The sequence below is a fragment of the Coturnix japonica genome, chromosome 1 (genome assembly GCF_001577835.2).
Source record: "Coturnix japonica isolate 7356 chromosome 1, Coturnix japonica 2.1, whole genome shotgun sequence".
Taxonomy (NCBI): Eukaryota; Metazoa; Chordata; class Aves; order Galliformes; family Phasianidae; genus Coturnix; species Coturnix japonica.
Window position 1 is genome coordinate 121880462 of NC_029516.1, and position 12098 is coordinate 121892559.

General features: G+C 40.1%; 1 protein-coding gene across 5 annotated transcripts in view; it reads right to left on the minus strand.

Moving 5' to 3' along the window:
* FHL2 (four and a half LIM domains 2) overlaps positions 1-12098 on the minus strand; it is a 36581-nt gene that overhangs the window by 1175 nt on the left and 23308 nt on the right. For 3 of the 5 annotated variants that reach the window (XM_015849880.1, XM_015849903.1, XM_015849873.2), the window contains 4 exons: positions 11021-11200; positions 3360-3534; positions 2021-2190; positions 527-713 (listed from right to left, as the gene is read on the minus strand). In XM_015849880.1, the coding sequence (XP_015705366.1) occupies positions 527-713; positions 2021-2190; positions 3360-3534; positions 11021-11176 (688 nt within the window). In that variant the 5' untranslated portion in view covers positions 11177-11200. The remainder of the gene's footprint in view (positions 1-526; positions 714-2020; positions 2191-3359; positions 3535-11020; positions 11201-12098) is intronic. The other 2 variants (XM_015849897.1, XM_015849891.2) reach the window with 1 other exon arrangement.

A 12098-nucleotide genomic window follows, 5' to 3' on the forward strand; every position in this document is an offset into this window, starting at 1 on the left:
GATTAATTCAGATATGGGATTTTTTTTTTAAGAGTATTTCAAATGTAGAGAATAACTGCTTACAGCTTTAGAGTACTGTTATACTGGAAAGCAGTATGTAAAAGCATTGAGATTCTCAGTCACTGTCCTGAAAAATCAGGGAAGAAATATGCTGCAGTGTTAGGTGTACGCTGGTTAAATGTTGCTGGCTGAGAGACTTTTGTTACTGAAGTCAGTGTTCCCCCTCATGAGCACAAATGACTTAAAGGACATGGCTGCATCCCACCACATGCATAAATGTCACTGTGTGTCCACTGTGTTTCATACAAGTCAGGTGAAATGGAATAAACTTCAGTTTAAGGACTTCTTTCACGTCTTTTTGTTATGCACTTGGATGGCATCATAAGTATTTAAGTTCACGGTTCCTGAACTGTGTAGTATCTCTGTTCTCTCAAGCTAGTAAGAATGAATTGCTGAACCCTTATTAATATTAGATGCAGTTCAATGGAGAAAACAAAAATAAAGTGACTCGCCATGAGAGACCTACCACTGATTGGGTTTGTGCATCCAGCACACTTCTTGGCGTAGAGATTGCAGAAGCAATTCAGGCAATATGCAAACTCATCCCGGGAGGTAAAGCGTTGCCCAGACAGCTGAGTTTTACATCCGGTACACACAAAGCACTCCTTATGCCAAGGCTGCTCCCGGTAAGTCACACCTCCTGTAGTGATAGCCTGTTTGATGGAAAGTAAGACAGAAAGTGTTTTTTCTGAGAGTGGCAGATTTTCATCTTCATTTGGTAGAGAGGAAGGTTGATGAGGTTTTTGTGGGTAGGAGGAGGGAAAGAAGACTGATCATGTTATTTGGATTTAACCTTGAGAAGAGCCTGCAAGTGATTCATTGTAATTTCCCAATTTATACAGAGGAGGCCTATACTAAAGATACTTTATTTTCTGAATTCTTTATAAATTTTTTTATTTATAAATTACCCTCTTTATTTTTAAAACTGGACTTTGTAGGTCATTTTTCCATATTCATGTGCTATGAGGTGTACATCTCTGCTTGTTCACCCGTCCCATTCTTCATAATGGAAAAGCCACCTTCAATTCCTGCTAATTCCTTTGACAGCAACTGCTTTATTTCAAATTTTACCTGAAATCTTTGCTGTCTGCTTCTATGGAATTTGGGCTTTTTCCTCTTATGGGATGATGTTCTCTGATGTTAGACAAAGGAAACGTTTCTTGGTCTTGTAACTGTTCTGAGAAAGCTTTAAAATAAATCCGTTTAATTTTTCTTCCTGTCTTCGCTAAAGGGGGATTCCCTGGGAAGTCAGTCTTGTGGTGTGCTGTCTAATATGTGTATTCATCTGTCTTTACCTCTTTCCTCTGTATGAGGGCTGCTGTGAAAGTAATGCGAACTGGGGCACGTGGTGAACACAAAAGGAAGTTCTGGTAATCATAGAATCACAAGGTTGGAAAGGACCTATAAGATCATCTTGTCCAACTGTCCTCCCTTTACCATACCTACAGAAAACCCCTAAACCATATCTCCTAGCTCCCTATCCAGATGCTTCTTGAACACTGCCAGTGATGGCGACTCCACCAATGTGGGCGTAAGTGATGGCTGGAAGCTTATTTCTCTATCTTCAACTTCATTAGAATATTAAATAATAAAAAGTGTTAGCTCATCTCCCTTCCAGCTAAAACATTTGAGTGTGTGGTATATGATGGATTACATGGAGATAGGAGGTTATTCCAGTGCAGGCAGGTTTTTTATTGCTTGTTTTCTTTCTTAAACATGTCCTCTGTATGTTTTCAATACAAAGGGAACTTTAACCTTGGGTAAGAATTCTCAATGACATAACTTTTGTCCCTTGTGCAGAATAGGAGTTTCAACTCTATCATCTCTAAAACTCAATTGTCTTCCAATCTTTTAACACAGAAAAAAAAATATGGGATTTTTACTTTTTGTACATAGTTGTACTTTAAATGTGATGAAATTAAATCCCCAATATTATAGGTAAATAGATCAAAGGCAGTACCTTCTTGCACTGGACACACTGCATGGCAAACTGTTTTTCGTAGCAGGGAACACAAAAATTTTGATTGTCTTTAGGAATGAAACTCTTTGTCCCAATTGGTTGCTGGCAGCGGTAGCAGATAAAGCAGGTCTCGTGCCAGCTGTTGCCTTTGTATTCCATCTTCCGAGTACCTGTAATGAGACCAGAATGTAAGTAGAATTTATGGCTGATACTAATGCTTTTTGTAACTCTTGTTTACATGACAGCTGGCTGATGGAAAATAAATAGTGCAGCTATGAGGGAGTGGCTTTGCATGGAATTGGGTGTTGCTTTGAGTTTTTAGAGAGTAAGTGGTTTTCCTAAAAAGAAGAGAGGCATTTTCTGCTAACAATAAAAGCTTTGGTGACTTTTTAGAAGGCTGACATGATGTTAAGTGGTTAGAAGGCTGACAAGGTGATAAAGTATTGGCTAATTATGAAAAGTTGTAATAATTTGTCTCTGCAGGATGAAGTTTTACCATTCTCCCTTTGTCAAATATTAATTCTTCGTTTACTAGTAGCATAATTTTATTTTTTTTCTTTGGTCTCATTAAGTTCTGCCCAAAGGCATACTCCAATATATACATATTTTTAAAGGACCGACTTGTGCACCATTAACCATCTCTCTGCTTGTTTCTTACATGCTCAAGTGTTTGTGAGACATTTTATTAATGGACACCCTTTATGAATTGTGTGCACATGGTGCACACGAGTCAGTCCTCCAAGGAAGGACGTTCTGGGAAAAGATGGGGACACATTTTCTTGGGATTCTCTAGAATTGTATTTCCATGTTTTAAGCTAATCCCTATTTTCGGAATAGTGTTATCAGTAAAACACAAGGCATGGGGAATCCCGTTTGTTACCTGCTAGTTTGAAGCTGGTGGGAATTCAGTTTGCAGGACTGAAAGATCAAGCCTGTAATTACTTAGCATTTAATAAGCTTGTCATGAAAATGCTTTATTAAATCAAGGGTATATTGAGTAATCTGCTGAAAACCCTGTAGCTGCTGCAGAGGTTTTTAAAAATTGGTTTATTCTGTTTTGAATTGTAAGAGAAGAAGGGGATCTCTTAGTCACTGAATCTCAACTCCATTACTACCTATCAATCTGTAACTCAAATAATAGAGTTCTGTTCTGTAAATGAGCTCTTACGGGACTGAGTTCATTCTGAAAACTGGGTTCTGATTGCAGAAAGTATCACCAGCTGTGCTTTATGAAGTTCACCATGATTCAGCAGAGAAATTTAAGGTCACAATTGTTGCTGAGAGTAGGTTTGATATTAAACATGAACTTTCTTCTGCCCCAAACGTTAAGTATCCTAACCTGGCATAATTGTCTTCTTGCACTCATTACACTTTGATGAATATTCATTGGAGTAGCATTCAGTACAAAGTAGATGTTCCTCTTTTGCAGCAAAAGGTTTGTCCACCAATGAATTCTTGCACTGGAAGCAGTGGAAGCAGGTTTCATGCCAGTGGCGCTCCTTGTAAGACAGATCCTGCAGGAATTAAAAACCACAGAGTAAAGAGAATGAATAACTTGCTCAGTTCGAAGTTCAGAGAATGCAAACATGCAGATCTGAATCAGACAGAAATTAAGGCTAATTTGCATGGCACAGGAAAATAGCATGTTCTGATGCAGGTGAGTCTATTTTACCATGGCTGCCAAAAGTAGCTGATGACAACTATCAGTCCTCTTTCAATTCCAGGTCAGCTGAAATTCAATTTCGATTCAGCAGAGGAAGAAATAGTTTCATTTAGATATTTCCTTCGAGAATGAAGTCCTAGTTTTGATTCAGATTAGATTTTGTTAACTGTAGGGATATAATGTACTTCATATACTTTTCTCAGTTATTGCCAATTTCCAGGTCATTTCATAGTTTCTTCTTTCTGAGCATTTATCCTTTTTCCAGTCTCATATGGATGTTTTGCCAGGTTTAAACCAAGGTTGAAATTGGCCTGATGCTTTTTTTCTTTGTGTGCACGTTGAAATTAGTTTTTAACCAAGTCTTTGTTCTTAATTTTACGGATGTATGTTTCAAAAGAGAATTGGATGCCTTGATGGTGACTGAACACTCTGGGAGATGAGAGACCACAGTGTACCTGCAGCCACTGATCCAAAACACTCTTAACCAAGGAATTAACACCTTAGAGCACATAGGTGTTTAAAATATCTCCCCAGTGACGCTTGTATTAATTAAAACAAAATATAACAACAAAAAAAGACGCGTGTGAAAACCAGTCCTGTGACTTACAGGGATAGATCGTGTCTTTGCAAATGTTCCACAATTAGGCTACGTAGAGTTTTACCAGAGTCTTATGGAGACCAAAGTGGAGCTCAGATCATTACGAGTATCTGCCCATCTGCTAAACCTTTTGAAACAACCCAAATTTCTGACCATAAAATCTCAGACTTTCCTAAAAGCAAAATGAAAAATAAAAGTTTAAAACTTTTTAAACAATTGAGATGAAATTGATTCATCTAAATCTGTTCTAAGAGGGGAATAACTTTGTCAACAGAAAAACAGAGCTCACAGTCAACAGCTTTCCTGAATGTGAAATTTGCCTGCAGGAAAGCAGAATGATGGCAGATCTGTTTTTCTTTCTGTTATAACAGGACATTTTTTTCCACATGCTGCCTTTTTCCTCATGTTGCAACATTCTACAGGCTGCTTTTCATATCCCAGACTCACGTGCTGATATTTCCTTTTGCTTTGCCTTATTCCGTCAATTAAATTATGCAGCACAGAAGAGCAATAATGAAGAAAAGGGTTAGGTTTTACTGATGAGGTGTTTAATCCTTAAATCAGTTATGATGGCAGATTGTATAGACCACAGCAGAGTAGGTCAAAGTAGCAGACATTCATCACTTTGCCATGATGAAATCATAGCTGCAATGCAATGAAAGCAAGATAGATACTGGTGCAAGTAACCTCTAGCCAGCCTGGGTGATTATAACAGATACTGTCATCAAATGTAGGGGATGTTTAAGATGTCTGACACTGATGTGCCTGCAGCATAGTATTGGACAGATTAAATGGTTATTGTCTTCTCTCTCTGAATCTATCAACCGAAGCAAGGAAGTCCAAGGTACTGATGAAACAGTTTCACAGCTGTTCTTAGGTCAGTGTAATGAAGTCACTGGGTATCAGGTTTTTTCTACGTTGGTGTATTGTACATCTAACTGGAACCATTGCGCTCACGTTGTAGATGTATTGACCTGGATCAGATTCTAAGCTGCAGCAGCTGCGTCCGCAGACACGACTTCAAGCTTGTCTGACTGTTAGCTTGGTGCTCAGTTAAGCTGAAAGAGAATTTGATTTACTCAAGGCACAGGAGCTTGAATTACTCTAGCTGACTGTAACCAAAGCAAATCTGTTCTAGCAGAACACACAAGTGACATACAGTTAATTCCTGTTTATTGCTTGGATTTCCAGGAAGAACTAATAAAGAGAATTGCTTTTGTGGACTCAGAAGTGGAGTTTAAACCATTCCTCTTTGTTCTATCACTGTCCACCCTCATGAAGTCCTTCCCCCTATGTACGTAGAGATGCATGCCCACAAGATGAGGTCTGCCCTGTGCCAGTGTTTTGCTGCTGGAGAGCAGAGAGCTGCAGACTAGTTCTGGATGTGCTGGCAGTGAGAATGGAGGGAAGAATGGTAATGCCTGCCTTTGCAGAGTTACAATACATCCAGGAGCAGAATCTGCAAGAAGAAATATTTAGCACTTCACACTGTTACATTTCATCCGAGTATAGAAAATAATCATTCCCTGATCATTTTTGTATGAGGATAGAAATAGCTGATTTGCAAAACTTGAAGTGCTTTTCAAACTACCTTATTTTCATGATGTCATCTTCAAAGAAAATATCATCAGGGTAACAGTTTTCAGCTCCTCATATCCTACTGTATTATGTCTCAGACCTTTATAGGCCGAAATAACCTGAAGTTGCTATGTGTTACCTTTTCTCCTGGAGTTGTTCTCAGTGGAGACTTGACAGGGAAAAGGAGACCAGAGGCACCAGAAGAGTAAGAGCATGTGTTTGTTTACAAATGAACAGCACATCAAGCTTTTTGCTTGACATAATGCTATTTTCGGCAGGATGAGCTTGGGAAACTGGGTACAACAACCAAACAGTGTGCAGATTTTGGCTGTGATCACCCTTGTTATGTTAGACTGGTACTGCCCTATCAAAAATGTGTTTAGAGAAGATGAAGTTAAGCAATGTTAATCAGCGCCATAGTGATATGAAGAGAGATGAAGATGTCATTCTGTCACCATTCCTCATCACAACAGCTGGTTCAGTATCTGACACTGCACTGAGAAAGCGCTATGACTCAGAATAGGGGTTGAAAATTAGGACAACCTTTCCCTTTTTCCCAATCCACATTGTTAGATGCTATATTTCTCATTTAGTTTACACGCAAGACTGACCATTTGACTCATTTTGACCTACATGCTGCCACAGTAGCTTTATCGCACAACCCACTTTTCATTTCGTTCTCACATTTTGTAGAGGGAATTTTCACCCTCTCCTGCTGGCCAAAGCCAGCCTGTGGTCTACACTGAGCACCTGATCACTGTTGGTATTTCCTGTATTTGTGATGGTTCCTTTGCCAGAGGGGCTGCAAAGAAACTGTTTTTAAAAAGGAAAAAATCAGCCCAAAGTCACATTTGAACAGTTAAACAGATGAGAACATAACAAATGGACTTTTGCCCAAGGAGGCTGTGAATGCCCCATCCCTGGAGGCATTCGAGGTCAGGCTGGATGTGGCTCTGGGCAGCCTGGTCTGCTGGCTGGTGACCCTGCACATAGCAGGGGGTTGAAACCAGATGATCATTGTGGTCCTTTTCAACCCAGGCCATTCCCAATGGTTGGACTAGATGATCTATGGTTGGACTAGATGATCTTCTAGGTCTTTTCCAACCTTGATAATTCTGTGATTGATAATTCTGTGATTCCATGATTTCCAGAAAGAAGCATGAAGTAGTGGGTGTAGTGAGCAGACGCAGGCACTGAAATGCCAGCCTCTCCCTCTTAGAAGAAGCACATTTCTACCAGACCTGTTGGCATATGGATAATGTGCAATAGCTGTGACAGAAATGGCACTGTGTTTTTCTTCTGTCTGCTGGTATCTCCTACCACTCAGCATACAAAGCTTTTAATCTGTCTGTGAAAGTTTCATAAACATCATCTGAATTGTTTACAAAATGGCCTAAATCCAAAGGTGTAATTAACATCACATGCTGTCATTCAGGCATTTTTTATTTTTCCTTTTTGTAAAAGACAGCATTTAAAATAAATAAAAAATGTTATTACTCAGTTACATACACAATTACTTAGAAATCGCCATAAAAAGATTGAAGGATGGTGAAGCAAATTCTCTCCTGCCTTGTATTCAAAGACAGCTTGTCTTCAGGGTAGCTAATTTATGGGATCCTTGTCCTGGAAATGTGAGGTGAAAATGTGACTTTGGCTCAGTTCTCCCAGAGCCCAGTCCAAGTTTGAATGTTACCAGTGCCAGAGCAGGCTGAAATGTCACTCAGGTAAGATGACACGCAGCAAGGAGAATGCAGTGGGGTTAGAGATAGAGAAGCAGCTGTCCTCTTGTCACCAGCTGGTCTACTCTCAGGTAAGCCCTCCAGCTATGGGAGGATTGTCCACTAAGGGAGAAACCTTCTCACTTTTGTTCTGCTCGGTTTTATATGATGCTATCAAAGGTAATTCTTGCTTTGCACCTACTTCTGAGAGTTCACTCTGGGAATTGGGTGCTCCAAATCTTAAACCTAATCTTTCTTTAGTCTTGTGTTTTGCAAGCTCTAAGAAACAGCTGTACACTAAATAAGCCATCTGCAAGAAGGAAATTCATTGCAGAGTGTAATAAAGAGCATCGTTTTTTTCAGCCTCATTGTTCATATATTTCTATGGTTGGACTGGATGATCGCAGTGGTCTTTTCCAACCTTTATGATTCTGTCTCCACTGCAGCTGAGTTCTCATTTCAGCTCTCTTCAGTGCAGAGAAACAGCAGTGGCCAAGATGGGACTCGTGAAGGTGGATCTGAGTTGAGAGCTAAAAGGAGCTTTTCAAGTTGTCCTGTGGATGTGGGGTGAGTGATAACATTTTTACTGCATTAGGTGTCTGTTCTGTAAAAAGCTGTACAAAAAAATTGTCAGAATAAGTAATACATACGGAGTCCACTTTGTACATGCAGTAGGCATGGTTTTATTCCCAAGCACTGTATGTTGCCACTGCATTACAAATGTAATGCTTAAGATATGTGCATACTAACAACGTGTATGAATGACTGTATGTATGTTTTGATCTGTTTCTGTACATATGTGTATGTATAGTTAGATAAGAAAGAGAAGCATGATAATGCAACCGTGCTTTATGGCTGAATTATGCTCAGTCACAGTGCTCAGGCTTTGACTGAAACTTGTGGCTGAGGCACTTACAACCACTCTCTCAAATGCGTTCTCGAGTGTCTATTACTGTAATAGAAAAATGACTCTAGTTTGCCTGTCAGTGGGAACATTAATCGAACCCCTTTTTACTACTCACCACATATTTTATTTGCAGAAGACTTGCAGGAGCTTGCTAAGTTTGGAAGTTTTCTTCATCCGTAAAAATGTGCTTAAAAACTATAGCATAAAGGGCTGTTTGTAGGCACAAGCAGCAGGCACAGAAACAAGGGCTCATTTGTGTCTGGTTCACTTTACAGCTCTTTAAGAATTTTTTATTTGCTATCTATCTTATAGTTGTGTTGTCCACACACACACACACATATATATATAACATATGAAAATATGCAGAAAATTTGGGCTTTTTTTTTGTTATGCTTTAGCGTAGGTCTCTCTTAAAAGTACAGAAGTATATTGGATAACACCCACACTCCCTAAATCCATAAATCTGAGTTGAAAAGTTCAGACTGATTAATTCCTGAATACTTTGTCCAAGATTTGTTGAAGGCAGTCCAAGTTTGGAAATTCTTGAATATCAACACATGGAAATAACTTCTCGGGGGATTAGAAAGAGACCTTAAAACAAAAGCATATTCTAGAATTGGGGCAGAAATATTTTGCTTTTCCAGGTCAGGCCAGCTGTATCTCTTCTCTAATCTGCATATTTATGAGCTGTAGGAAAGCTGGCAGTTTTATAGCTCTTACAGATTATTGCCAGTTCTCTGTCATGATGGTGAAACACGTTCACCTTTTTAAGGCTTCCAAAAGAGGCTTTCCTACCCATTTTCCAATAGGGTAGAATAGATCAGAATGGAAGGCACAAGATTTCAATTTTTTCCTATATGTGTAAGCATATGATTTAATATTTCGGAGTCTTTGGAATACCAATATGGTGCTTGCAATTGCTGTTTCAAGGTGTGTGAGCCAACACTGTAGGAAACCTCCACAAACAGATCAAGAGTCTGATGGCCACATGAACTCGCTCTGCCAGTGACGCTCTCGGCTAAATTTAACATGTTGATTTTGGGTAAAAAAGGTGTATACTGGATGAAATCTATTCATATGAGTCTAACAAGCACCTCCAATTGAATTCCTCAAATACCATCTTTCTTCATTCACCCAGAGTAAAGCTGTCATGAACTCTGGTTGTTTTGGTTAATTTGAAAGGAATGCAGGTGGTGCCACCTCATTTAGAGCAGGTAGATGTTGCCATGCAGTGCAGCAGTGCATAGCTAAAGCAAGCAAGGCATCTGTTCTTCCTTTGTCATCTTTAGTTAGATCCCACTATCATTATTCTCCATTCAAAGGCTAATTGTGTTATAACTGATGTATTACTTCTTTCAGCATTAGCCATTTTTTTTGTTGTCTATGAGTTGGCAGCGTCTCCTGAGCATCTTGTCTATTGATGACAACGAATTATAGTTAGTAAAGAGCTAACAGTGGCTTAGCTCTCTCTGATTCAAAAGTAGGCAATACTAGCTTCTGCCACCTTTCCAGATCCCAGCTGGCCCCAATGACAGCTGATATAGTGATATAGTGAGACTTTTTAAGACCAGATCACCTTTTGTCTTACAGGAAGAAAAGGGTGCTTTTCCATTTCTCTTATGCTTGTTAAGCCAAGGCTTGCAACGGGAAGTGGTGAAAAGCAGGCACAGGGGTCCAGAAAGCATTTTCTCTCATCAGCCCTTTTTAGCCATTAAGCTATACTTATAGACTCATCCAGCTGATAGCATTGTGTCTCAGACACCTTTAAAGGCTCCCACACAAATACAGTGTTTTCTGTATTAAATGATATTAAAACGTCAGTGCTTATTACCTCTGGAAAAAGCTCTCCAAATTTAACCCAGTATCTTTGTGGAAGACTGAAGGATCAGCTGTTTATTTAATATCAAGTATTTTCTCCTGAAAACTTTTTCTGTGTTCTGGATTATTTCTGTTGCCGCTGCAGAGCACCTATTCTTCTCAGCTATAGTGAGGGGTTGTCTGTGCATCATGCTTTCCAGGTACATTTTCTGGGCATTGCCAATGGCTCCATGTCTAGCATGTTGATAAGACCAAATAATTTATTCATCACATCACCGAATAAGATCATAGAATCACAGAATCCTTAGAGTCAGAAGGGACCTTTTAAGGTCATCCTGTCCAAGTCCCCTGCAATGAACAGGGACACCCACAGCTCAGTCAGGTTGCTCAGAGCCCCATTCAGCCTGGCTTTGAATGTCTCCAGGGACAGGGCATTCACCACCTCTCTGGGCAACCTGTGCCAGTGCCTCACCACCCTCACTGTAAATTGCTTTTTCCTTTTATCTAACCTAAATCTCCTCTCTCTCAGTTTGAAACCATTTTCCCTTGTCTTATTGCCACAGACCCAGCTAATGAGTTTGTCCCCTTCTTGTAGATGCTCAGGGATCAGCCCATTTTTGTGCACAGTCTTTGTACCTTGGAGCATAGGTTTTATTCAGAACTACAAGCAATGTATCTAGACAACCCTACCAAGATAATGAGACACAGCCTGCCATACCTTGCAGTCAGCTCCAATAGGTTTCTTGCATTCCTCACAGGTGTTTGAATAGAGGTTTTCATAGCATTTCACGCAGTAGGGGCTGTCCTCCCTCAGGATGTACTTCTTACCAAACAGGGATTCTTTGCAGTAGTGGCAGTCAAAACGCTCAGTCATGTTGATGCCTGGAGTCCAGCTGTCCTGCCACAAAGACAGAAATGGGCATGTTGGATTGAGCCGCAGTTGATCAGATACCCCAAGAAGGGTTTGTTATCAATTCCAGTTTATCGAATTCAAATTTTATTCAGATAAATCAACAAAAAAGAAGAAAACAAACTATAAAGCTCAACGTGCTTGCTCAGTGAAGGCAGTAGCCCACTTGTTTTAACCACCCACTGACTTACCTTTGACCAGAGCTAGTGTTAGAGACCAGAGAGAGTGGAATATGAGTAAATCCAATGTGTGAAGAATTCACACGGGATGCTTAAAGAACGCCAGATATGTTTGACTGTCAAGCCCAGTGCAAAATGCTGAGTCTATAGGGCATGGAGGGAACCATGAATGAGTCAACTAATCTTCAGAAAGACCAGCACCGCTTCTGTAAGGCAAGAAGCAAGTTTGCATTGCTGGTAGACTATAGTTGTGTACAGGCTATCAAACATCATTGCTGTGCACTTCTGCTCCTTCCTGCTCTACATTCTCAATAAGCCAGTGGCTGTCAGTAGTTGCACTGCAGTGAGCCAGTGCCTCTCTCTTCCTGCCCACAGAAGGGACAATAGGCACCGTTCACAGCAGGAAGTAGGGGGCAGTGATTGCATATCTGATTCCTCTCTGATGTAGCTGAATGAGTTTGGACAACTCATCCAGCAGCTGTCATGTACTGGGACACAAATGAGTGATAGCTATTCTGGTTCAGGCAAATGTCAAGTAAAGATTAAGCAAAGGAATGAAGGACATGTTATTTCCTCTGCTTGTCTTGTTATGTCTCCAGCATCCTTTGGATGTGCACACAAACAACGCTGACACAAATGCCTTTGATTAGTTGCATAAATGTTCACTGTTGCCCAGCACGGTTGCCCAGCACAATTTGTTTTGGGTC